General features: G+C 40.1%; 1 protein-coding gene across 2 annotated transcripts; it reads left to right on the top strand.

Annotated features, from left to right (window-relative positions):
* Positions 1-25,214, top strand: zbtb7b (zinc finger and BTB domain containing 7B). 2 transcript variants are annotated; one of them, XM_059340046.1, is made up of 4 exons: positions 1-331; positions 2,407-2,512; positions 19,083-20,131; positions 21,191-25,214. In XM_059340046.1, exons 2-4 carry the CDS (start codon positions 2,411-2,413, stop codon positions 21,813-21,815), a joined length of 1,776 nt encoding a protein of 591 aa, XP_059196029.1. In that variant the 5' UTR covers positions 1-331; positions 2,407-2,410; the 3' UTR covers positions 21,816-25,214. The 2 variants fall into 2 exon arrangements, with proteins under 2 accessions (XP_059196029.1, XP_059196030.1); XM_059340047.1 differs by lacking the exons at positions 1-331; positions 2,407-2,512 and adding an exon at positions 17,475-17,508 and having other exon boundaries at positions 19,086-20,131.
* The last annotated feature ends 1,413 nt before the right edge of the window (positions 25,215-26,627 follow it).

Raw genomic sequence — 26,627 nt, 5'->3', positions numbered from 1 at the left:
GTGGGCCAGCAGCAGCAGCAGAGGCGGCGGTGGCAGCACGCAGACAGACAGACAGGCAGACCGACAGACAGACAGGCAGGGGGTCAGAGCAGCGCAGAGCCGGCCGGCGGTCTGCCCTGACAGCAGGACGCGCAAGAGAAAAACGCCGACGCACGATTTGATCAAAAGCTGCCGGGTGTTGGAGCTGAGCACGGCGGGAGCGGTGACAACCAGAAGAGAAGGAGAAAAAAAGTAGAAGAAGTAGGCAGGGTGGGACGGAATAATCCAGGAAGTGTGGAGGCCGGTCAGGTGGGAGGCGACGAGTCTGAACAGGTGACACACCGGCACTCAGGTAACGCTTCACCTGCCCGCTGTCGATTTGAATGAAAATTAACAGCTAACGCACATTTAAAGTTAAATGTGATGTAAGTGTCTGTTTGCCGTGACAGCACCGGCTCAACCTATAGCCTCCCTCCTCCCCCCGTCCCGGTCCTGATCGGGGTCACGGGAGGACTTTCCACGTCACGGGTATTCAGTAACTCCCGTCGACATTCATTCCCCCCGTTTTATAAGACCGCTTGAGCGCGTTTCAGCTCCGTTTTTAAACGCACAAATGCTTTTTTTATTTGCTGTGTGTTTTGTTGGGTTTTTTAAAGTTGGAGCAGGTGCTGCAGCCGCTGTTCTGTGCGGCCAGGTGAGAGGGAGAGCAGGGTCGGCGGGTACATTTCTGGAGACTCGCTGCTAATTATAGCCGAGAACACCGGCTGACATCCAAAACCTAACCTGCTCTCACGCACATCACCTGCCTCTCTCCGGGCACGCAGAGCACGCAGTGGGTCTGTTGGTTTTTTTGCACCTAAATGATGTCCCATCAGTGGTCTGTTAATCATCATCATCATCCCTCATGGCGCACCCAGTGTTTTATTTTAATCCTGGCACTATCCTGTGTTACAATAGGATGTGCTCAGGCAGTAATGTTAGGTTAAAGGCTCCTGCCTACCTCATGGGTGGGGAGGGCTGGCATGCAAGTGGGCTTTTGTGTGTTTGTGATTACAGAGGTAGATGTGTTGCTGCTGACTCGCCCCTCTGACAGACCGGCTGAACAAGCTCAACTGGCTTGGGTTCGGTTTCCCTGTCTTGGGCACAGCCTGTTTGGTTAAATCTTTAGCCGTCCATGCAGGTAGTTAATGCCTCATGCCCTCTAGGCTCAGGTGTTGTCGCAGCTTTTTTTGTTCATCGACTTGTGACCCAAGGGAAGAAAAGTTTGAACAGAAGAAGTCCTGTTTGTTTTCTTTTTTGGGTCACTGTTTTGTAGTGCAGCCCCCTCAATAAGACAACTATTCTGTCATTTTATTGTCAGTCGACTCAGATTTCTGTAGTCAATTTATCATTTTTTCATGCTGAATGACTTATTTCCAAAACACTTCTGAGCACATATCTGGTAAACACATGATTTAAAGTGGTGCTTTTGCACGATTCTTTGCAGAGAAACTCAGTTTTACAGATCTGTGTGTCAGCGTTAGTCGACTAATCGTTTCTTTAGTCGAGGACTGCCCTTCTGTTTTGTGTGTCCTCATGTGAGTGGACATCTAATGCTCTGTCGTGCCGGGACGGCTCCCTACATATGGAAGAGCGATCAGGGTTTTGAAATAAATTCTTAATGCCAGCTCTGTTTGCCCTAACTTTGTCTGCAACATAATTAGACATCTGTGCTTCATCCCTCGCTCCTGCTGTCCTGACACGACCTCCGTCCTGCTCTGCTTTCTGCAGGCCTGCTTCTCGTAGCTATCTCTTCATTTCCCCCCCAAAAGGTTTCATCATCCTGTGTTTAGTCTGAATCTGTACTTCAGACACATTCTGCACATTATTGCCTACATTTTTAAAATGTTTCTTCGAGAGCTGTGGAAATCATAACAGTACAGCATTTACAGTATGCTGTTAATCACATCCATATCAAAGAGGTGTGTGTGCGTGTGGGGGAGTGTGTGTGGGCTTTCTCAACATTACTGACTGTTGGAGAACTTCTTTTCCGACGAAGTCAAAGTAGGAAGCGGTTGGTTTCTATCAGCGTCTTTTTATTTCGGCTCTTTTACAAGAAACCCCCCCACTCCACCCCAAATTACATCCGATGCATCATACGATTGTGTGTGTGTGAGAGTGTGAGAGTGTGTGTGTGTGTGTGTGTGTGTGTGTGTGAGAGTGTGTGTGTTTTAATTAACATGCACTGTCGCTTCATCTAACTTATTTTTACAAGAGTGGAGAAAACAACTGGCTCAGTTAGTCAGCACTTTGTGTTTTCTCTCTATTTACTTCGTCACATCTTTGTTTACATACTTGGTGAATGCCTGACTCAGAGCCCCCCCCCCCCCTTTGGGACACTGGAATCCAGTCAGGTTGTTTTTAACACTTCTGTGGCTTTTCCCTCAGGTGTATGACCTCTGCTGACCTCCTAGCAAAGGACCAAAGAGGAGGGGGGCGAGCGAGAGTCAGAGGACAGCAGGCTCCCATCTTCTCCTGGGTTTATGGACCGGAGGTAGGAATCACTCGCCATATTATTACTGTCTGTTATTCTATAGGTCACCAACAGCTCTCTCTCTCTTTTAAACACACTTTTATTTATGCTGTCAATCATTTTGGTTATCGTTGTGGTTTCTCAAAAGATATCAGGCCAAATAAAGATTATATTAAAAGGTTGGTATCCTTTTAAACGATGCTGTCAAGTCTTCAAGCCTTTATTAAAATCATTCATGCACTCAGGTAACCACCAGAATATTAACCTATAGAGACATGCACTTGAGTCATCGTCACTGTTTTGATGACTTGGAGAGACTCCTGACTTGACTTCAAACATGATGATTAAAATGACTTATTTACATTCATTTCATGTTTTCAGTTTAAATAAAATAATTTTAAAATGTATATTAAAATATAAAAAATGTTTGATGTTGTTAACGTTGGCATTACAAGTGTCTGTGTAGCATTACCAATTACTAAAACATCAAACTTTGTTTGTCATTTAAAAAAAATAATTCGGATTAGAAAGTGTCTGTGAGGTAGGCCTGTCACGATAACAATTTTTTTAGGAATTCATTTTTAAATCTCGAGAATATTAAACATTGAAATGTGGAAAAGAAATACTGAAATATCCTAGATAAATAAAACATAAATAAATAAACTACAACCAAAACAAATAAAATAGACTTTCAGGTTCTGTTTACAAAAAATTGCATAAATATTATGTATATTATTTTATTATCACAATAACATATAAACAGCTAGAATGGCTGCTTGGGAAATATTTTTAATATAAACTAAAATATATATATATATTTTCTGCAATTCGTACTGCCTGTCAAACATTTTCAGCATTATACGGTAAATGGACTGCACTTATATATTACTTTTATCCAAAGTGCTTTACACTACAGACTGCGCTCATTCACCCATTAACACACACATTCATACTGGTGGCCGAGGCTACCAGGGCACACTGGTGCCACCTGCCACCATTGGGAATTAATTCATACACTGATGAACGCAGCAATGGGAGCCTTTTGGGGTTCAGTATCTTGCCCAAGGATTCTTCGACATTTAGGCTGCCATGGTCTGGGATCGAATTCAGATCAGTATGTGACCGCTATACCAACTGAGCCACAGCCGGCATTACTTTAAACACAACACAAAAAAAGCTCGAAAGTCACGAATGTCACTGACAATATATTGAGTCCATAAAAAAAACATCGTGTCTATTTTTATATATCAAATGATAAGTCAATATAGTAATTATCGTGATCGGCCTACTGTGAGGGTTGAAGTTGGATAACTTCAGATGAATTTGATCTGTCGTCTAACTGCGTAGCTAGCTATCGTTAGCATGATAACGATCGATGCTACCAATCAGCCCAAATAAATGGAATAAGCGTTGTCATTTGTAACGTTATGTTTGTGCAATCAACACAACCTAACACAAGTTACGTTTCAATGTTGATGGCGTTTCTTTTGTAATTTTTAATGCTGCATTGAATGTAATCCTATCTGCTTGTTGTACCTCAGCATATGTTACTAACAATGTACGGCTAAAAGTTTCCGGGCAGATTTTGCTTGTGAACTTTTATCAGTCTGCATGTCATGTACTTTACATGCTGCTTGCACCGTGATAGGTCAGTACAAATACAAAAAGCGTTTCAGCCCTAATAAAGAGCTTTTCTAACCGGCACAGTTATTAGAGTTGTAGCATAATTCAACATACAGATGAATTTAGATTTAATCTTTAAAACAACACAAAACCTGCCTTTCTGGTCTTAAATGATTAAAAATCGGACTGAGATCATTTGAGTTCACACAGGTCAGACCATATAACACACAAAAAAGACATGACCTCAAAAAGGCTTGACTAATTTCCCTAATATGAATCATCCATAACGGCTAAATCTGTATCTTATCTATTCAGTGCGTCAAATGCAGATCACACGCTAAACACATTATTGTGGTGATCAAAACACATTTAATATAGTTTTCATAGTTTGGCTAAAGAGGAGGGGCTTCTTGAAAACACCATTGTCCTTGGGATAAATATGAGCTGAATAAAGTGGTCAAGCAGTTGAATATTTTATAGGCAACCTGGAAGTTAACTCCTCTGTAGTTTGTAGGCTGCATGCGCTCTATGACTGCAATCGGCTTCTAAAGAAGGTTTGGGAATGATGCCAAAATTACACTCTTGTGTTTAAAGCGGGCTTATGATATTTATAGGTTTTTGGTATGTGATAAAATCACAACAAAGCAGCGCTGCTTATGAGACGCTTTAAAGCCGTATTGATGTTAGTTAGTGTAACAGAAACACTCGGCTAAACCAGGACACATTTCTCCAATACTGATGCCTGCGTCTTTAGCTTCAGGCTAAGGTCATGCTAGCTAATTTAAAAACCTGCAATTAAAATACAACTGGAGAAAATATAATTTTGGATGTTTTTAAATTGAAATCGAAGTGCTCGTTATTTGTACTAGCCTCAAGCTGAGTTTCTGATTCCTATATCTAATAATGTGCTTTATTGGAGCACATAAAAATGACAGCCAGCTAATTAAATGGTTTGTTTCACCTCATAAATAATTAATAAAGAATATTACTGTAGTATTTCTCACACAGGGACTTTTTCAGGCTTTAAAAGCCATTCAAATTCTACTCATCTACTCAATTCTGCTCATTTTACCTCCGTTATAGGACTTAACATTGCACCACATGCATGAACAACAAGCCAACAATACGCATTAGTGATATTCTTTCATTACATTATCACAAACTAACTAAAAAGACTGTTACCTAAAATAAAAGTCTTTTACAAATCGCTTTAAAATATGTTTCATTAATTATCATTGAGATATATGGCACTTTTAGGACCATCATTGATTTTAGATGGAAGAAAATCACACATTACTGACATGGCAGCTAATAATTTTTTCTTTTTTAGCTGGAATTAAAACCTTCTCAGTATGTTGCTTGATTGCAAATGATTTTATTTAAAATATTAACATTATTATAAATACATACGTTGTCAACCAAGTCTTGAAATAAGGGGAAAAAATAAATAAATAAGATGACTGAAAAAGCATGACTGTATGTTCAATATCAATTGATGACCATTAAAATAAATAATAAAAAAATAATATAAATGCCTAACAACAATTCTAAAGCATTGTTTTCTGCATCATATGTTCTGGAAAAAGTTTTTATATTGGAAATGATGGATGCTGATGGATACCGATACTACATTGAAGTCTTCAGAGTGAATGTGTATATCATTTTACGATGATGATGTTGTATTTCATTGTATTATAAAGAACATCTACGACTACATTTAATGTTTTTTTTTTTTTTAGTTTTAATGCACTGATTTCAGCCGCAAAACAACCACAAAGCAGACTTTGTCTCCCTCCTGATTCCTGCAGATCATCGTGAAAATTTCGTTCCTGCAAAAGTTTATTTTAAGACACTTTAACACAAACGAATGACAGGGTGTCAGTCGCCTCTTTGAACTGTGTTTAAGTGTAAAAAAGGATTACATGTCCCGTGCCGTCATCGACATATAGTTAAATTTAAGTTGAGTTTGAATGTTCTTGTGACTTCAGTGGGTGTGTTTGTGTGTGTGTGGTGGGCAAGTTGGTGTGACGAATCATGTGACCTCGGCTTTGCTGGAGTATGACTGGTGACAACCATGTGTCCGTGAACTGGTGGGTAGGGGAAGTGACATTGAGTGGTCTGTCAGGCGAGGAGCACACACACACACACACACACACACACACACACACATACATGCACATAAACACACACACATATGTACAAACATGCATGCAGTTCCAGGAAATGCTTTAATTAGGGCATGTGAGCCCATATAAATTCCCCCTTTTCAGACATGGGTCTTTCACTTTCATACAAACCGACTGAGTGGGAGGAAGGTGGGGGAGACAGAGACAGAACGGGGGAAGGAGAACGGGAGTTGAAAGAGGTAATATCTGAAGGTGTCTCACCCTCAGGCTTTTTATCTTTGTGGGAAAAAGTTAAACTTCAAGAAATCATTCTTTTCCCTACTCTTGACCCATGCAAAAAAACAAGGAGAAGTTGCATCCCTGCTGTCAGGCAGGCGTATCATTGTGTGTTTCGCTTGTCACGAAGAAAATATTTGAGTCGGTGGTTTATTTTCAAGGCGTCACGGTGATTATTTCACTGCTGTAACTTGTTGTTTTCATGATTGGAAGTCCCCTTAATTTATAAATGTGCATAAACCATGACCGTTTCCCCTTTGACCTCTGCACAAACGCCGTTTTTTCACCATATATGGCGGTTGTTTCCCCACATTAGGCAGTCAGGGCACAGGGGTGACTACACGGTGTCCGTAATCCAGTGTGCTGCTACTACAGTTGAGTCTTGCCCCCACTCGATCTGTGTCAATAGAGGAAGTTATGTATCTGCCATTTCCTCTTTTCAGTCATGAGTTTCTGTAGCATTTGACAGCCCTCCCTCGCTCTCGACCACCAGCCTCGCATCCCACGCCACCCAGAGCTAACCAGTCAGCAGGTGGCCGTGACTCTTCTTCTTCTTCTTGTAAAGAGTCGGGGAAGAGAGAGAAAAAACCAGAGTTGAGAAAAAAAAAGTCTGCAGGAGCAATCATGATTCAGCTCTTCTAGTAACAGGGCAATTGTTTCTGTACTCATTGAGCGGGCGGTTATCATAAATAGGTACAGTGAGGCGACACTTCAGGGAAAGTGAGAATAAACACCCAAACATTGCTGCTGAAACTGACCCCTTTCATGTGTGATGTTCAAAGGGGAACTCCATCTGCAAATGGAGGCTTTTATTCCAAAACGGCTGCAGACCATCCCCTTATGGAAAAATAAAGTCACTTTTGTTTTGTTATTATTTTTTAAAAACAAACAGGGTTATTGTTGCTGGGGGGGGCATGTGACACAGCAGATTGTATTTAACTGTAAAACCTTATTTTCAGATCACATGAAAAACCTTTTTATTAATAGTATTCCATATTTAATACACAGTTTGTACAGGATCTAGAAAGTTTGGAAAACGCTTCATTTAAACGCTTATGTTTCCAAAGTTAGAAATATGATAGAAATGTTATCAGGGCGACCATCATCTTTCAACATGCGAGTGCATCCTCTGACCTCTGATGTGCGTGCGTGCACATTGAGCGGAGAGCTAACTACTGTACCTGCTCAACAGGTGGATTTTGTTATCAGTGTGGCAACATGCCAGGATGCCACAACAAATATGAAAAAATGTCTTTCGAGAGGAGTCAGATAACTCCTCGGTTGTTCTCTTACTCTGGAAATTAGCGCGCATTAAAGCCTCAAAACATAAAATCAGAGTTAATATTTGCAGCTGATAGAAAAAAAAAATACATTGATTGCTATAGTATATAGCATATAGTATATACTGTATATTTTACAGTATGTCTGTAAATTCTACCTCTAAAGTGATTGATAACTTCATTTTTACTTTAATTAAAAGTCAAACAAACCCAGTTTTTTTTTACAATGCATATGTGTGATTATCTTTGAGATTTAACTTGCTATGAGTTCATAAATACCAAACACTTGATTGTGCTTCTTTATGCTTTCAAACAGAATAGTAGTGCCATGTGCCCAAAGACTATATATAGTATGATAAGAAAAACTCACTTTTCAACCCCCCAAAAAACCGTTTTTGCAGAGGCAAGCCCAGAGAACACGTCCACCAAAGGAAATGAAAGAGAAGTTATCAGTTAGTTTAACCTCATGTCAGATGTTTTGCTTTTGTACTTTCGCAGCTGTCTGGTTCCTGACTTTTTTTTTAAACCACACCAGTGCTGCGCTTTAGTCCAAGTTATTCATACGTTCTGAGTGAGTTCATGGATCATAGTTACAGTAAAACAAAGCTCTCCTCCCCAACACGAGCTGATTTATCACAAGGTGACACATCATTTACTCATGTCTCTAATTGTTGTTTTACTTCTCTCAGCTTCCACAGATCTGAATTTTTTTTTTCTTTCTTAATCTCTTTCAAAGCTGTTTTTGCTCCTTTTCGACGTGTCACTCTGTCTTTCATTTATCTCTCCATCTGCTCTGCTGGTCGACCATCTTTACTGAACACAGGAAGAGGAAACTGATCAGGATCAGTTAGTTTTGCGACATTTCTGCCTCTGTTTGTGTGTGTGTGTGTGTGTGTGTGTGTGTATAAGTGTGTGTGTGTCCAGTGCTTTTGCAACGTCTTCCTCTAAAGTGGGAGGTCATTTGTGTAGGAGAGCAGCAGTTGTTGAGACCCTCCCAGTGATGTGGCAACTTAAGACACAACACACACACACACGAACAATATCAAAGTTTTCTAAACGTTTTATCAACCGAGATGTGAAAACTAAGAAGCTCACTTCAAAACCTGTTTGGTTGAAGACCAATTTGCTTTTTTTCATACCTTTGCATGAATACACATTACTTTATTACACATTTAAAAACCACTGACATCATACTGTAAATGCACATTTTTTAATTTTTACCCCATCCCAATGACCCCCATCTACCCATCCCCATCTCCATCCACTCACCTAAAAAGTGAATAAGAATAATAACACTCACACAGTAATATCTTCCAAAAATTTCCAGATTTACTCACACCGACACAAGTACACCCACAGTAATCAACACTCACACATGCACACACATACACACTGTGAAACACTGCGATACTAAGGGATTTTTTGACTTGATTGAAAGATTATCATTAGAAAACAATAGAAATGAAACGTAACAATCATTCTCCTTATTTGTGTTGTTCAGTGTTCAATTTGTTTAAAATTGATATTTTGGGATTTTTTTTTTAGTTCAACAAGTAGTTTGTTTTATTTTAGCAGTATACTAAAACAGGAAGGCAGAATTGAGTACACTAATAAGATCTGTTTATTTATCTCAAGTACTATTGTTGGCAGGATATTTCCTCATGTGGTGCAGTGCTCATCATAAGCATCCCAAAGGGATTTATAGTAATTAGTGATTATAGAGCTATTGAATTAAATCAAATTATATTGTTAGCTGTTGGAAAAAAGAGTCTACCATTTAAAAAAAAAAAAAACCCAAAAAACAATAATAATAAAAAAAATTAAAAAAATGTTCATGGGTATTTATAGATTTCCTTTATTAGTCCCACAACGGGGAAATTTCAAGTATTACAGCAGCAAAGTGGATAGCAAAAAACAATAAACAAACAGCAGTTCAAACAAGTTAAAATATAAAGTATTAACAATTTACAGTATAAACAAGTAGAAATATAAAAAGTATTGTAGACCAACTTTTAATTGATTTTCCATACCGTCCTCCATGAGGTGACGTAAACATTCAAATACACAAATGATGCATACGATATAAAAAAGGCTTCATCCCTTGCTGCATCCCACCGGCTCCGACTCTGCATCCCACCGGCCAATTCTCATTTCTGTTTCACTAACATTACAAGTTATAATAAATTGTTTGCAATCAAAGAGGTTCCTCTATTGACACACATATTAATATTAGTGGTGGGGGATAGTCTCACAGTAATTTGCATGGCAATATAGTGTCAATACACAAATATCAAGTACTAATATTTATTATACAAGTATTTACATTACTGCTACTAATTAAACTCGCTGGTATTATAATAACATCAATTGCTTTTTCACTCCACTAACTGCTCAATTGAGATGTTTACATTACTTCTACCTTTTTAAAGAAATCATAAATATATATATAGCCTTTAATATCACCCTACACACAAAAAAAGCATGCTGAAGAGACGGTGCAACTAAATATTGCATAGTTTTATTTCTGGTGTATATTGTAGATCCATATTCTCAACACATTTTTAGTTTCATACCTTCATTGTATATATATTTGTAAAGCAAGAAAACTAGAAATATATTTGAAAAAACATTATTGCTACTTCTTGGTGCTGATTTCACAGAATCTAATATTGGCCTCGATGGAAAGTCTGACTGAAAAGTGACTTTCAAGTTGCAAATGAACAAATCCTACTACCGCTAAAACAATAATTCCTCAAGGTAATCTTTAAAAATAATGTAATCAAGAAAGATTGTTTACTCTCTGTGTAGAATAACTAACTTTGTATTGTTACTGTTCTCGTTGCTCTGCACCTACACAGTTCATCTGTCTGTACCACGGAGCGACATGTTGAAACAACCCCGCCGAGTTACATCAACTACACCGAAAAAGTGTCATTACAGTCAAACATGCAATCATTTATCACTCTCTCGTTTCTTGCATTACAGTTTTCCAGTTTGCAGTGTAATCAATTGTCGTACTCTGATGAGCTTATCAGATTTATAAACGTCATTAAAACCGCACGAAAAGAAATAAGTTTCTCCTGTTCTTTCGTATTAATTGAGTCGCAGTGTTTGATTCACCCACGCTCCAGCGTTCACACGCACACACAGTTATAGAGTGTTGGGGGGTAGAAACTGCTGACCAGATAAGGAGCTATAAGAGAGAGTAAAGTGTGAAACCACTCCGTCAGCATGCCTCCTCTCTCACATCTGTGTGTGTTCTCCTTCTCAGGGTGAAACTCCCTTCTGATGATGCTAATGATAGAGGTGGCTGCTACCACATCTGCACACACACCCACCCACACACACACACACACACCTGCAAGGACTCTTGCTGCTTCCTGTGGCTGCGTGCATGTGTTCACCTCTTGCTCTGTTTATCTCCCAGTCGTCATGTCACTGCTCCCTTCTCTCTTTCTGTCTCCCCCTTCCTCTCCCCTTGTAACTCAACTCTGTCTCCTCTTGTTTCATGTCTCCTCGCTAACACAGATTGTTCGAGGCTCGAGACTAGATTTTCCTGTCTTAACCTCCCCTCTTCTCTGCTTTATCTCTCAGATTATCTCTCAACACCCACTCCCCGTTCACTCACTCTCATGTGTTTCTCCTCCCCCATACCCTCCATTTTTCTTGTGTGATTTCTAAGAACGTGTGTTTTTAGACAACATACCTCCCTCTTGTTCCTTTTGTTGTCTCTTCTCAAATCTCGTACCGTTTTCCTCTTTCCAACCTCAGATTTATTTATTTTCCTGCTCCTGCTCTCTCTTACTTTCACGGCAGCAAACGTGGCAAAAATGTGGCACATTACACTCATTTCAGAAAAAATAAGTCCTAAAATACTTTTTTTTTTTTTTTCAATTTATAGGAAATCACTTTCGTTTGGTATTGAATCATCGGTTTCAGAGTGTTAACACGAAGTCTGTTCAGAATTTTAAAAAAAGCTGTAAAGAAAAAAAAATTCTTGCATTGGGGAAAAAAAGAATACAACACATCCCACTCTGTATATTTATAAATAAACTTCAAACACGAAGCCTAGTGAGAAAAACTGACAGGAAACATACGTGTTTTTAACTTCAGGTATAATATTTAGGTTTAAAAAGTGAAAAAGATTGATGGTATGTTGGGTTGCCTATAGAACAGGGTAAAGTATCAATCTAATGAATATATTGTGTAGCGGGGCATTATATTAGCAATAATCTGGTGATATGATAGGTATCATGATACAAGGGTTACAATTCAATTTGTTGCGATTTATTGCGATACTGTAAACAAGTCAATATATTTATTAAACTTTTTTTATCTACTTTTTTCAGTTACCATAAAAATGGGATCTTCAATACAATACAAATTAAACCACTAGCACAAATGGCACTTGCATGCATATTATTAATAAAAAAAATCCATACAGCTTTTTTTGAATCAATATAGTATCAAAAAACACAATATCGCAACTTTCTACAGTGTAAAATATAAATGGTCTCTGCTGTCTTTGTGAGCAAATATACTCAAACAATCCTCATTATACAGCCTCAAACATTCCTCAGTAATTATTTTAAGATTCAAGATTAAGAGATTTGTCTGTCACCAAATGATAGAAAATTGTCTTAGGTTAGGGGCTCAAAAAAACATGCAGCCATAAAATTAAAAACAGTTACTTAAAATGATTCACTAAAATTATTTTTAAAACTTTTAATTAACTATAACTTTTAATTAACTATATATTTGTAAAATTGAAAGCATTTAATTAAAAATAACTTATGTAAAATAATTGGTGGGGGGAAAGCCATTAATGTAAAACTATTGAAAATAATTTGGAAATTAAAAAGGCGTTTTATTTAAAATAATTTGTGTCAAATAATTGGAAAAATTAACGGCTTTTAAACTTAAAAATGATAACGTGTTGAGTGTTTTTGTAAAAAAAAAAAAAATAATTTTATTTACACAAACATCAGGCTAGAAGTTGGTGGATATTTCAGGACAGAGCGTATACTGTATGTGCACCCAAATGTCTCGTCCCGTGCGTTGATAAGCTGATAATCCTCCTGCAGATTCACATCGGTGTTCAGGTCTGGCATGCAAACTGGCTGCTGTTGTAGCTCGCAGCGGAGAGTTTGTGGTGTGTGAGGGCGAGGGGATAAGGGCCTCCGCTCTGCCAGCCAAATGAATAATGTAATGTGTTCTTGGAACTAAGACCACAATGTGCGCATGCGTCTGCACACACACACACACACACACACACACACCACATAATGCCCCAGTTACAGTACGGACAGAGGAGGGCTTGGTTGCAGGGTCTTTCTTGAATAAAAGACAGAACTTCTGCTGAGTAACATCAGACCACTGGACTTCTCCTTTTTTTACATCCTGTCATGACAGAGTGCAATCATTCTAATTATCTCCATGGTGTCTCAAGTCTTGTCTTTGACAAATTCAAATGCTGATTCAAATTCCTCCCCCCCCCCCCGGTTGCATATGTTTTTATATCTCCTGGTGGATGCAAATGTTCGCCCCGGAGGGAGCTGCTGGGACACGGAGCAGGTGGAGCTTGTGTTTTATCTCCTGGCAGGGACGAGCTGCGTTATTAGAAGACCTGGATGTGTCAGCCTACCTGTATTCTCCTGTTGTATTTGTTGCTTAAACGTTTAAAGGTTTAGCTCTCAGATAGTCCTGCCAGAGCGCTCCACCAGGCTGAGTGCAGCTTTGGTTTGGCACACGTTTGTGTACTCACATCTCTTCTCATCCCCCCTGTTTCCTCCTCCCCTACTCTTCCTCAGAGAAGGTGTCCCAGCACCACACTCCACTCACTACCCCAAATAAGTGAGGTGTAAAGAGGGTGCAGAGTTTGTCTTTTTTTAACCCTTAAAAACAGTGTGACACACAGAAGAAAAGTGGTGAGAGGAAGGACGAGTGAGTGGAGGAGAAACGGTATGAGCTTGAATCTTACTTTCCATGCGTTTGGCTGCTTTGTTGTTTTTCTGGCACAGTGGTAGTTTAGCATCATAATTTGTTATGTTGTGTTATGAATAACGTCTTGAGGAGGGGGTTTTATCTGAATGAAAATACTTTTAGACTTTGCATGCATGTAGAGGATTTTCATTTGCTGTACAGAATATACAACTGCTCCTTTTTTTTTTATGAACATTTTACTATAATAAGTACGTTTTTTCCATGTATTTGAGCTGCTACAATGTTTAAAAATGTATCCTGTTGTACAACATAACATTTTGGACATAAAACACTAAAGATTGTCACTAAATTTAGCTAAATCTGCTTTAAAATTGCACTTTTTTAACTTGCACATTCAATTAGAATTTTAAACTCTAAGAATAATCCACATTTTTGGTTATTTAAATACTGTGAAAGCCGTCACTACACATGCAACCATCCATACATGCCACACACATACACACACAGTCACAAACGCGCACGCGCGCACACACACACACACACACACACACACACACACACACACGTACAGGCAGTTTGGAAAACATCTGACATCAGAATTCATAAAAGCATTTTCTCCTTCTCCCTCTCAGCCGCAGTTTTCTGTGAATAGTATAAAGTCATATTTTCCCCCTTAGCACTGGAGCCCGATATAATTGAGGTGGACTGGGAAAACTTACAGCCTTTAACGGAAAATAAGACCCATAAAAATAACAGCAACAGTTCTAGTTCCAGTCATCACACACTGAGTGTGTGCAGAGGGATTTCATGATATAGACGATGGATACTGTAACCTGCTTTTATGCTGAAGAATAAATCTTTGTGTGCAGGTTTGGTCAATGTTGCCGCTGTAATTTTCCTGGCTTCCGCACAGATTTGTGTCAAATTGTTTTTTAGGAGCGTGGTAGTGGACAGTCATGGTGGATTTAAGTTTCCATTTCCTCTTCTGTAAAAATGAATCCTCGTTGAATTCTCTTCTAAACGTGTTTCATTCAATTTTTGCTTCGTTTAACAGCCTGCTCGTTGCAGCTTTTGGTAATGACACTTGGCCTGAAAGTTACAAAAAGACAAAGAAGATTTTAAAAAAACGTTGTTGGTATCTTTTAACGAAGAAACAAATACATCCTTGTTGTTAAGAGAGAGGAAGAGTGGTTCACATAATGAAAGTAAGGGATGAGGAAACCGTAGAGTTGCAGAGGAGGTGAATTCCTCTGCCGTCGACAAAAGAGTGGGAGGTGAGAACAAAGAAAGAGATAAAGAGCCAATTGTTGGAAGGATAATATCTTAACCACTTAGCGTTAAACACACAATAAGTGGAAAAAAATTGCAGATTTTTAAGATACAAAATACCCTTTTTGTGGTTTTATGGTTTGGAAAGACTAACAGTGAGTTTAAATGACACACCTAAAGGCAAACAGTTGTATCAGTTATTTGACTTGAAGGTGCTGATCCGTAATTAACATGAATAAACGCACAATGACAGTCATTAAGTTTTATGATAATAGTTGAAAACAGACTTGGGGAAATATTTTGTTTGCAAGACAAACTGTATTTGAGTGGTCAGCCTGTGGTCTGTTTTAAGCTTTACTGCCAGTGTGTTGCAAGATTCATGACCTTGGTAAACAGTAAAAAACAGAAACAAGATGACAAGGAAGGAGAAGAGGGGATATGAACAGTGTCTGTATGTCATGATGTGTCAGTATTAGGTGACTCACCAGAGGGAAAGAAAATTGATGGGAATCATTGCAATTTCTTTGCAATCTTATTATTTTCCGAAACACGCCTGTGTTCTAAGGAATGAGCCTAAAATAACAGCTCGAACCACCAACCACCCATGATGCTTTTTTTTTTTTTTTTTTTCTCCCCTGTGCCGGAAATTTAACGTGCGTCGTCGTATGCTCCTCCTGAAACCCCTTTGTGTCTCGCTTGTCTGCACTGCTTTGCTCAAGATTTCTGGTTTTTGTGCTTTAGTGACTTTTTAGCTCATTGCGGACATTTCAGAAACGGGGCAAAACAGGATCTATTGTGTATTTATGCATGTGTTAATTATAAACTGCAACCCTGTTTCTATGTGGCTGCGTTTAAACGATGATTACCTTTTGATGCTGATCCTTAAATGTGACATTCGGGTTTGTTATCGTGTCGTCTTACAATGAGGCAAACTGTGCGCACACAAGGTCAAGGGATGCATTTACACTCACAGAGGCTTAGGTGATGAGTGTCTAATGATCTAGAGAGCTGCAACTATTAGTCAACTAACTTACATAAAAATATTCAACAGATATGTTGATGATTCATATCAAGCAATCTTTTATGCAAATTGGCAGAAAATGCTGTTTTCAGCCTCTGAAATATGAACATTTCCTGCTTTTCTCTGCTTTATATTAAATGGAATACCTTCAGGTTTTTTATAATTAATATCATTTATAGACATTCAATTTTACTTTGAGTGGATGGACTTTTCCAATATTTTCTGATATTTTATAGACCAGATGATTAATTGATTACTCGAGAAAATAGCCATATTATGATGTTTTTTCCAGCATGTTATTCTAAATCTGTGTAATATGTAGAGCTGCAATTAACAGTTTATCTAGAGTTATGTCCATAAAATACCCCAAAACTTTCTAAACCACAAAGTGACGTATTCCGATATCTTGTTTTGTCCAACCCTCTGTCCAAAACTCAAAGATATTCAGTTTACAGTCAGCCAGAAGCAGATAATTACCACATTTGAAAAGCTTGAACCAGATAATTTTTGGCATCCTTGCTTGCAAAGTGTCTTAAATGATTGATTCATTATTATCATTGTGGTGCAAATGTGGAAAAAGTGAGTTTGTGCGTGTGCAAAGAGACAAAGCAAACTCTGGCCCCTTAACTTCCTCACTCTGTATCGGCAGCTCTCATAAGAATACTCTGGCTTGAAAAATAACCGTGGTATTATTTTATAAGGAGCACTCATGACGTTTAGCATGCAGAAGTATCAAAGGAAACACTTTCTGCACCTGTTTGTCTCTGTGGTACGATGTAATATGGTTAAACTCTCATATTGCACCTATCTGAATGTTTCTTCCTGGGTCTAAAATGACTCATAATGCCAATATGATTTTGGTTCTTACATGATTGTTCAACTTTGACATTTTGTGAGCTGACTAAAAAAAACATATTGGTATTTCTGAAGTGTTTTGGTTGCATGCATTGGTTTCCTTCCTGCCAAACCAGTTGAATTAATGTGTGTGATCTGAAGCCTGGAGGGTATTTATTCTACATCATGACCTGCGATACGTGGCTCCCCATCTACCTGTCGGCCTCGTTCTGAACAGGGAGAGGTCGACGAGGACATGGTGTTTATCGGAAAGTGTTCGGAAAATGGGCCGTTGAGTTTTGGAGAGAGGGGGGCGCGTAGGCGACCCGGGGGGGGGAGGGGTGTCTCTGAATCTGTCTTCGTCACCGTGCACCCTCTTTTGATACAACAGGAAGGAGAGTGAGTGACAGAATGTGTGAAAGAGGTAGACATCCCCAAGGATGAACGCTTAACCCCGACTTCTGACAAAGAGATCAGACCTTTAAGGTTAGACGTCGAAGGGTTGGAGGAAATAGGAAAAAGAAAAGTGGTTTTCAAAAGACCGAGGAGGAAGAAGAGTTGTAAAGAGCAAGAAAGATGGATGCCATGAGGCACTCGCTGCCTCGCCTCCAGCTGACTGTGCCAGTGCCCATGAAGACGGGGAAGGTAGGTTTAGCTTTTGGGTTCTTCAGCACCTCCAGCGTAGGAGAAGGGGAACGTTTGATATCGGGAATGGTGACAGAAAAAGTGCTGGCAAGTTCTTGACACAATTAATTGAGTGGCTGTACTTTTACTTTTTCATTGAATGGGTGGAGTACATTTAAACATGTGTTTTAAACAGGCTGACGTTAAGATCATCACAGAACAGGTTAAATCTAACAATGGTGGGTGGGGGGAGCCATAGATTGGCACGCAATGAGTATGTGTGCTCTTGTGCCTGTGCGTGTGTGTTTAATAGGGTGTGTTTTGGAGCAGGTTAGTCAGGTGGATGCACCGTCGTTGTGCAGTGCCCTCTGGGCATGGTGTGAACACTGTTATTGGATGGCCAGGGGGCTGCCAGTTGCTATGGGAGGGAGATGAAGGGCAGGGAGGGGGAATCTGGAGGGTGAGTTGTTTGTGGAAAATCTGGTCTGCTCAGGTGTGTGGGAGAGATATTGTTGAGCAGGTATAGTGTGGACAGGGTGAGGTGCGAGCTCAGGGAGCCAAAGAAGGGAGTTGTCGGGTCTTATTACCGGCGGGCCTCGTAGTGTCTCACAAAGACAAATAAAGAAAGTTATTGTCCTTATCCGACTTGCAGTACGATTTTACCTTCAACCCAACAGTGTGTCGGGCAAAATGTCTTTTATTTTGTTAAAAAAGACAAAAAAATGGATTGAAATCAATTTAAATCTACTAACTGGCTGCACTGTATTTGTTGCATGTTACATTTTGAGTGAGGTACTTTTATTGCTGTCTTCATAAAGGTTGTAATTCTTCTTCTTGCTGTTTTTTCCTTCCTCATTCTTTCACTGGTGCTCCCCCCTTTCACCCACTCTAGCCTGTCACTTCCTCTCCGTCCCTCACTTGCTTTTCTTTCTTTCTTCTCTCTCTGTCTCCTCCATTTGTCCCTCTCAGTCCTCTCCAGGTATTTTAATCAAACAGCTAATGCTATAAAGGTTTCACACGGGAATTAACCTACTGCCCTCTGGTTACAGCACATACAGTACGTTGCATAATCCTGCATCCTTTCCCCGTCATTGCTATCGATCATTTGGTTTTATATTTCTCTCTGCTCCAATGATTATTTCTTCTTCTTTTTGCTGTTTTTTTTGTTTGTTTTTTACCCCTCCTGCCACTGTGATCTGCATTGCATTTGTCCTCTGCTGCCCAAACCCAAATCTCACTGGCCTAAAATCGCTGCCTCCTAATTTAGTAATCTGGGGAGAAAGTACAGGGTGGTGGAGGGGGGAGGATAAGGGGGCAGAGTTCTTGCTAAGCCTGGTTTAAATTGTCCCTCACGTGAAAGGAACTCCTTGTGTCAGTCACGCTACAGAAGATTTACTTTTAGGTGCTTTTAAGCTCTCTGAAAGAAGAAGAGGGGAATTGTCTCTTTCAGTGTTAGAAACTACAAGGATGGATCAAAATGATTGATAGATTCATAGGAAAATAAGCAGGTTTTGTTCTTTTGCAGATTGTGACCGATATAGAACTCATTTGCTCGGACCTCAGTCCTTCCACTTACCCGATCTTCTTCTTTCAAGCAGGTGGCGATGTCTCCAGGAGAGGACGGTCTGATTGGGATCCCCTTCCCGGAGCACAGCAACGAGCTCTTGTCGCACCTAAATGACCAGAGGAGGACGGGACTCCTGTGTGACCTCACTCTGACGTCTCGCGGTGCACGCTACCCAACTCACCGCTCCGTCATGGCCGCTGTCAGTCTCTACTTCCGCCGGCTCTTTGGGGCAGAGGAGGGCGGCGGCGAGGGCGGAGGAGGTTTCAGCGTGTGCCAGCTGGACTGTGTGGCCCCCGACGCCCTGGACGCCCTGCTGGAATTCGCCTACACCGCCACCCTGACCATCCCCAGCTCTGGGATGAGAGATGTGCTGCGAGGGGCTCAGCTTCTTGGCATCCAGTGTGTGGCCGACGCCTGCAGAGACATCCTGGGGGAGACGGCGGAGACGGCAGAGGAGCAACACGCAGCCACCCAGAGGATGGTGGTGGGAGAGCGCGAGGTGGAGAAAGGGTCCCGAAGAAAAACGGACAGAAAGAAGGTGAAAAAAGTCGGGTCACATCACATCAACTCCTTAGTTTTGAACCCACCACCTGCGTCTCCTGTCTCTCACCCTTCACCTGCGTCCGACAGCTTCCACTCCCTGCCGTCTACGCAGCCTCCCAGCCCCGAACAGGACGAGCTTTGCCTCAAATCCTGGCCGAATGGAAATCCCAGGTCGATCAGAAAGCCAGTGAACGAGGCCCCGAATGGAGGGCTTCCTCACTGGCTGCATGAGCGCCCCCAGATAGCCCACCCGCCTCCTGTCCCAACATTGAACGACAAGCTGTCAGAGGAAGAGGACAGTTTTGGCGATGATGGTAAACTGATGGAAAGCACCTCCATACCTACCTCTGTGGCTGACCGGGGTGCGGCGACGACCGCGGCGGGAGGTGGCAGGAAGAGAAAGTCTCAGACGCCCCAGCAGTGTCCTGTCTGTCAGAAGATCATCCACGGAGCAGGAAAGCTGCCCCGACACATGAGGACACACACTGGAGAGAAGCCCTTCCAGTGCTCGGCCTGCGGAGTTCGTTTCACGCGGTACAGGAACTTCTCACATATAATCTGCACTCAAGAAAATAGTTTGATGCAATGGGGCCTGATTAAATATTTTTATCATGGTTATAGCTTAGGCTTGGGTAGTATCATGGTGTTAATGGTATACGAGGGTATTCACAAATACAGACGCTCCTTTTTGATGGTGAGATGCTGTATTTAGGTGATGTATCGTAGTACGCAGCACGCGCCACCAGAGATCTCTACAGTGTTTGCAGATAAAACCATGACCACCCTTTGTATGGCCGAAGCCTCAATGGAGCATAGACAGCTGCTACATTAATACTGTTCCCTGGCTAGTTAGCTAGCTAGCAAACTGTCCATCTCCACAGCTGTCGTCCACTCTCCCCCTGGCAAAGTAGTCTTCTAGCAGTGAAGCATTAAAGCTAGCTTATGAGCAGATGGTTAGCTGGCTTTTTTAGTCCTCTATGCTTTTATGCACTTTTTAAGCAATTAGCCATGTGCTTGTTAAATTTTACTCATCTAATGGCAGGCTAGTTAGCTAGCTACAACTCCAAAAAAAAGTTTGGATGCTTTTTTTGAAACCTGAATTGAAACAGAATGCATCAAGTTCAGAATGAGTGTGTGTATATATATATATATATATATATATATATATATATATATATATATATATATAAAAACAAAAGTTTCCCAGCACTAGATATTGTGTATTTATACTGTATTCAATTGCAACTTTGCAACTGTTTGAAATCACTGTTTTAACTTGCTAATTCCTGTGCTGGTTGATTATTGGTAACTTTCCCTACGTCCCCAAGTCTTTAAACCCAGCAAGATCTTTGTAGGTTAATTGCATATTGGAGACACAGCATTGTGTGCTAAACAATGTCATACTAGCTAGAATGGTTTCTATCACCAGTAGCTCAGTTTTACGTTATTATTTACTTACACAAATACCATCATATACCCTTTGTCCTGGTGGAATGTCAGGAAGGTATAAAAAAAAAAAAAAAAGACATGCCCAAGCCTATTATCGTGCCCTCTTCATTCTTCTTCTTCTTCCCTTTTTTGTCCCTTCATCAGGAATGATAAGTTGAAGATCCACATGAGGAAACACACAGGCGAGCGTCCCTACCCCTGCCCGCACTGCCCTGCCCGGTTTCTCCACTCGTATGACCTCAAAAACCACCTGTCCCTCCACAGCGGGGCGAGGCCCTTTGAATGCCCGCTCTGCCACAAGGCCTTTGCCCGAGAGGACCACCTCCAGCGCCACCGCAAGGGACACAGCTGCCTCGAGCTGCGAACACGCCGGCCCAGACGCGGGGCCGAGTTTGGGGAGGACGGGAGAGGAGACGGAGGCGGGATCGAGTCCAACGCTCTGGATGCTCTGTCTTTACAGGCGCACTCCTCGGCGTTCCTCCCCCGCACGGTGCTGGATGGCAGGAGTGCATCCGGTGGCGGCTCCGTGCTGATGTTGGCTGAAATGGAGAGGGAGCGGTCTCTCGCCCTTCAGGCTTTGGCTCAACTGGGGCCTCACAGGCTGGCCGGCTACCCCGAGCTCTTCCTGCGAGGTATGGAGCTGCGAGGCAGCAGGGATGCGGAGGGAGAAGATCCAGGAGGAACCCGCTCGCCAGCAACACATCGTGACCAATGGGCGGACGGAGTTGAAGAGGATATTGGCGAAGAGGAAGCGGAAGAAGAGGAATAGTGAAGAGTGTGTGTGTGTGTGTCTGTGTGGTAAAGCATCCACAGTAAAAATAAAAATCTCACTCAGGTGGCTGGACTAATGACCTGCTGCTCCCATATAGAGAGCGCTTAAAAAATAAAAACAACTAAATGATATTAAAAGAAAAAAATGGAAAACGGGTTTTCTTAGATGTTTTAAAATGACTGTCTTCTGGCTCTCAGCATTTTTGATTTTATTTGTCTTTTAGATTTTATTTCTCGTTTGCTGTTTAATTTTATGTATTTCAGTTTTGAGCAGTTTGATTCGATTTTTCTAGCTGGACGTGTGTGTGTGTTGAGTGTGTGTGTGTGTGGTTACTGGGATGCTTTTCACTATGCAAACTAAAATCCAGAGCTGCGACATGAAGGGATATTTGAAGATGTTTATTTTAGTTACAACGTCCTATTGATTCAGGTGCAATTCAGAGTCATATCACCTAGATCACAGGGATGAGTTTGTGTGCCGGCTGTCCTCTGGTGGTCACCAGTGAAAACGCAGTCTAGTTAATCAAACTTGTTCTGTACATTGTAAGCAATAATGTTTGTTGTGTCTTTTCTTGTTAGTGGTTAAATCTTTGCTTTAATTTGGTGCTTAAACCAAAGATGTTTAGTTGAACTGTTAAATCTTAAGTTAACAGGAGAGGCGAGAGGTGAATTGTAGCCAATGTTGGGTTTGAAGAGAAGACTCTTCCCAACTGTTTTGATAGCCATGAGAAAGAATCTGCTTCCATGTTTGAGTGTTTCAGAGCAGTGGAGCTCTGTGTTAAATGCCTGACCAAAAGAGACAAAGTCTGGGTCAATGAGTTGATTATTTTGAAGACGATTGTTCTTTTTCCAAAAGGCTGTAGATTTCAGTCTTCCAATGCACTCATTTGGGTTCCTCGTTTAAAAAAAAGAAAAAAAAGAAAAGGGGCAAAAAGGTGAGAGGATGAATGAGGTGGCGTTCCCCTTTTTTCTGTACTTATTTATTTATTGTTATTTATTATGGTTCTTCTGCTGAAACTCTTTTGTGAGACCAAATCCAGGGGTGGGACACAGATCACAAGTCTTACAAGAAGTTGCATTGCGCTAAAGATTTTTGACTCTCAACATCTCCATATGTAACTTAACGCCTTTTTTTTATGGGCTGCGTGTCTTCTTTTGGGCGATTCTTCCTCGAAATGCATTCTTTGCACATTTAATAACCCCGTCAGGTACTGCAATAATACAGGCACATTCCATCCTCCGGGGCAGAGAGAAGGGAACAGAGCAAAAGAAGTCGGGGGGGTTAAAAACCTTCGATGTAACTGGAACACAAAATGACTTTGCTGTTTGACATTTTCAGCATGCTTTTCTGTTGTTAACTTTAAAGGGACAGTTCACCCCAAAAATCAAAAATACATATTTGTCCTTTTTACCTGTAGTGGTTTTTGTCAGGCTAGATCAGGAGGTAGGCAACCTTCGGCTCCTGAGCCACATGTGGCTCTTCAGACCATCTACATGGCTCCCTGTGACCAAAGAAATCATATAAAATAATAAAAGTTATTTCTTTACATTTTCATTTTAATTCATCATTGGTGCAGGCCAAAATCAATTTGTATTCTTCAATTGTAAAAATGTGTGGTTTATAAATGGCAGTAAAACATTTTCTTTTAACATTTTAGTCAACTAAAATGTGAATCATAGCTTATGAAAGTCTGCGGCCCGGCACCTTGACCTCAAAATTTTTGCAACTTCAAGTCTAGTTTTGAGTTTCCGTGAGATCTTTCTCAGGAGTCTAGCCTCTTATTTGCACTTGGGTCCTCATTGAATTCTGACAAAACCATGTTAATAACCGCTCATTGTGACCTATAAGTAATTTTGGTAGGCTTCAATTAATGCTGTTTTATCTTCATTGTCAGGCTCCAAAAAAAATGTATGGCTCCATTCCGAGATTTTTTCTCTTTTTTTTTTTTTCAGATTGTTTGGTGCGAGTTGCAGAGTGTTGGAGATATTGGCTGTAGGGATGTCTGTGCTCTCTCAAATATAATGGACCTAGATTATTCTTGATTGATTTCCAAGAAGCATTAACCAGGAGTGCAGACAAAATTGCCTCTGAATAGACAATCAGAACAACAAAGCATGACCACCAACCAATCAGAGCACAAAATGTCTGAGTTATACATGCAGGTTGAGGCTGTGCTTGCTCTGTTTTCAATCAGGAATATGGCAGCAAAACGTTCTCGAATTACAGGTTAATGTTACACTAAAACAAATCACTAGCCGTGTTTCCATCAACAAATTTATCTTTGCATTTTGAAGATTTGCGTGACGAAAGCTCGATGGAAACAACTAAATTTGATAAAACTTTCAAAAATGAGCCACAAAGTTTTTACGCTAGCTTGAGGTGGTTTTTGTCTTTTTCGAAAAAATAGTTAATGCACTTAACAGGAGATTGAAACGATTTTTGCGAATAAGTTCTGGCGTAGCGAACAGTTAACTCTTTCTGCTCTTGTGGTCAAGACGAGCTGACATGAAAGAACAATTATAAGTTGCTCAATTTAATCTAATTCTTGAAGACATATTTTCTCTAATTGGAGGCTAAAGTTGTCCGATTATCAACCTCTTTTTTTCTTTTTTTTTCTTTCACGCGCAAATCTCTTCTACTGTTTGCTGACGGATTATCCTACAACAATACATTGCTTTGTTTATTTGATCTAAACCAGTGATGGAAACGTCCCTTAAAAAAACACAGCTTATGAAAACATTTAAGGTTTGAAATGGGTACAAGCCAAGTGCCATCTAGTTCCATTATACTGTAGAGAAGGCAGACATCTTTATGGCCGATTATATCTCCAAAAGTCTGCAACTCGTACCAAATCAAGCTAGGTTGATAAAGAGAGTTACAGGTAATGGGGAAAAAACAGTATTTTTGACTTTGTGGTGAACTGTCCCTTTAACATGTATAGTACTGTATCACATAATAACATGGCAGTTCTTATAGATCGGCCACCGCTGTGTCTAAAGGGGCCATTATCCTTTGAGTTCATCTGTCTTCGACCAAAAACCTTTTTAGTTTCATCATGCTTCCCCTGGACCAGTACATTAAGGCCTTTTGCACGGTGTAATGCAATCATTAATGGCTTTAAACGACAGCAGTTGTCTTTTTATTTCCAATTCTCTTGAAACCCATGTAGTCAGAACCTGCTGTAGCAGTCGTGCTGGTCTGGCCTTGTGTGCACTATCCGCTCCTTGTTGTGTAGTAAATCATTTTTTTATTTCCAGTTTATTTGCACTATGAGATTTGAGAGCTTCAAGCCTTTTTGTCTGACCTTCAATATCTAGTCCATTAACTCACTCGATACCATTTAAGATTGTGATTGAAATACTTCTTTAAAACCTGCATACATTGAATACTCTTCCTCCTGCATAATAGTACAGAGTTATAGTCAATATAATATATATTGGGATGAAGTTGCCTTAGATTTTTTTTTGTGCTGCAACTACTCTCAGGAAATCTTGAGCAATGCACTAAGTGATTATACAAAAATATAAAATGGGAAGAAATTGTTTGGTGCTGTCGGGTGATTGACATTCTTCATGAAAGTGTAAGGCTGGTAGTTTCAAAATAAGAGCTTTTGTATCATTTGAAGGTTAAAAACCAAGTGAATTCTTGTGAGATAAAAAAAAAAAAAAAGTGGGGAAATAATAAGCATGACTGTAAACTACTGGCCTTACTGGAACCAGTCCTACTGGAATGCCAGTATGACAGTTGGTCGTGTTCATGAAGGGTGTTGGAGCTTTGTGAATGAATGACGGTTAACTGATGCCAGCTGTGAAGTGTGTGTTTCTATGTGAGCTGTTTGTTTTCTTGGCTTCGGTGAAGGGACATGGGGTCCGGTCTGTGCAGAGACCCCGCTATCAGGGATACATTTTTGTCTTTCAGTTTTTAGTGGAACCTTCTCAGAGATATGAATTCATTTTCCCATCATTGGTTTCAGTTAATGTAAAGAAAATAAATAAACATATCTAAGCTTGAGCTGTCCTGTGTTTCTGGTATTGATTTGAGTGACAAAAAACGACTTTATGAGGCCTTTTGTGAGAAGTAGGCAATTAAAGAGCTGTGACTGAAATGTGTGCAGAGTTAGAAGTTTTACAGTTGAGTTGTGCTCTCTGGTGGACAGACTATGTAACGCCTTAAGGGAACACTTCACCCCCAAAATTATCATTTGTCTATGAATTACTCAGCCTGTGTTACTTTGAATTATTGATGCTTTATTTGCATGCTCCACAGTGAATGAAAAAATGCATTTTTTTTAGAAAATGAGTCTTGGAATATTCTGTACTCTTATTATTCTCTATTCTGAGTTGTTTGAGAGTTTCTTAACCGTTTTTTTGGCATTAAGTTAGTTTTGGTTTATTAATTGTGCTGTTGTTAAATGTAAAGCAGCAAAATTGACAATTTTCTTAAATTTATCAAGAATTTTCTCCCATTTTTGTTTTTTTCATTCACTGGAGGGATGCAGGGAAAAAAAATTTCTTCACAAGTTAAAGGTGATACAGGTTGAGTGATTGATATATACATAAAAACGCAATTTGGGGTGAAGTATTCTTTTAAACATACTTTAGACTTTATTTCTGCTCTGACATTTCACGTTACTTAGTGGCCAATATACTTTATGTACTCCAATATACAGTCATGGAAAAAAAATATTAGACCACCCTTGTTTTCTTCAATTTCTTTTTCTTGATAATAACCAAAATCATTATCAAGAAAACCATGGAAAATGTCTAGATATCAGCTCTTAAATTAAACTCTTGTGAGCTATTTTTGTTG

The sequence above is a fragment of the Centropristis striata genome, chromosome 8 (assembly GCF_030273125.1).
Source record: "Centropristis striata isolate RG_2023a ecotype Rhode Island chromosome 8, C.striata_1.0, whole genome shotgun sequence".
NCBI classification, from domain to species: domain Eukaryota; kingdom Metazoa; phylum Chordata; class Actinopteri; order Perciformes; family Serranidae; genus Centropristis; species Centropristis striata.
The sequence above is the reverse complement of the archived record's forward strand: the minus strand, read 5'-3'. Positions and strand labels throughout refer to the sequence as shown.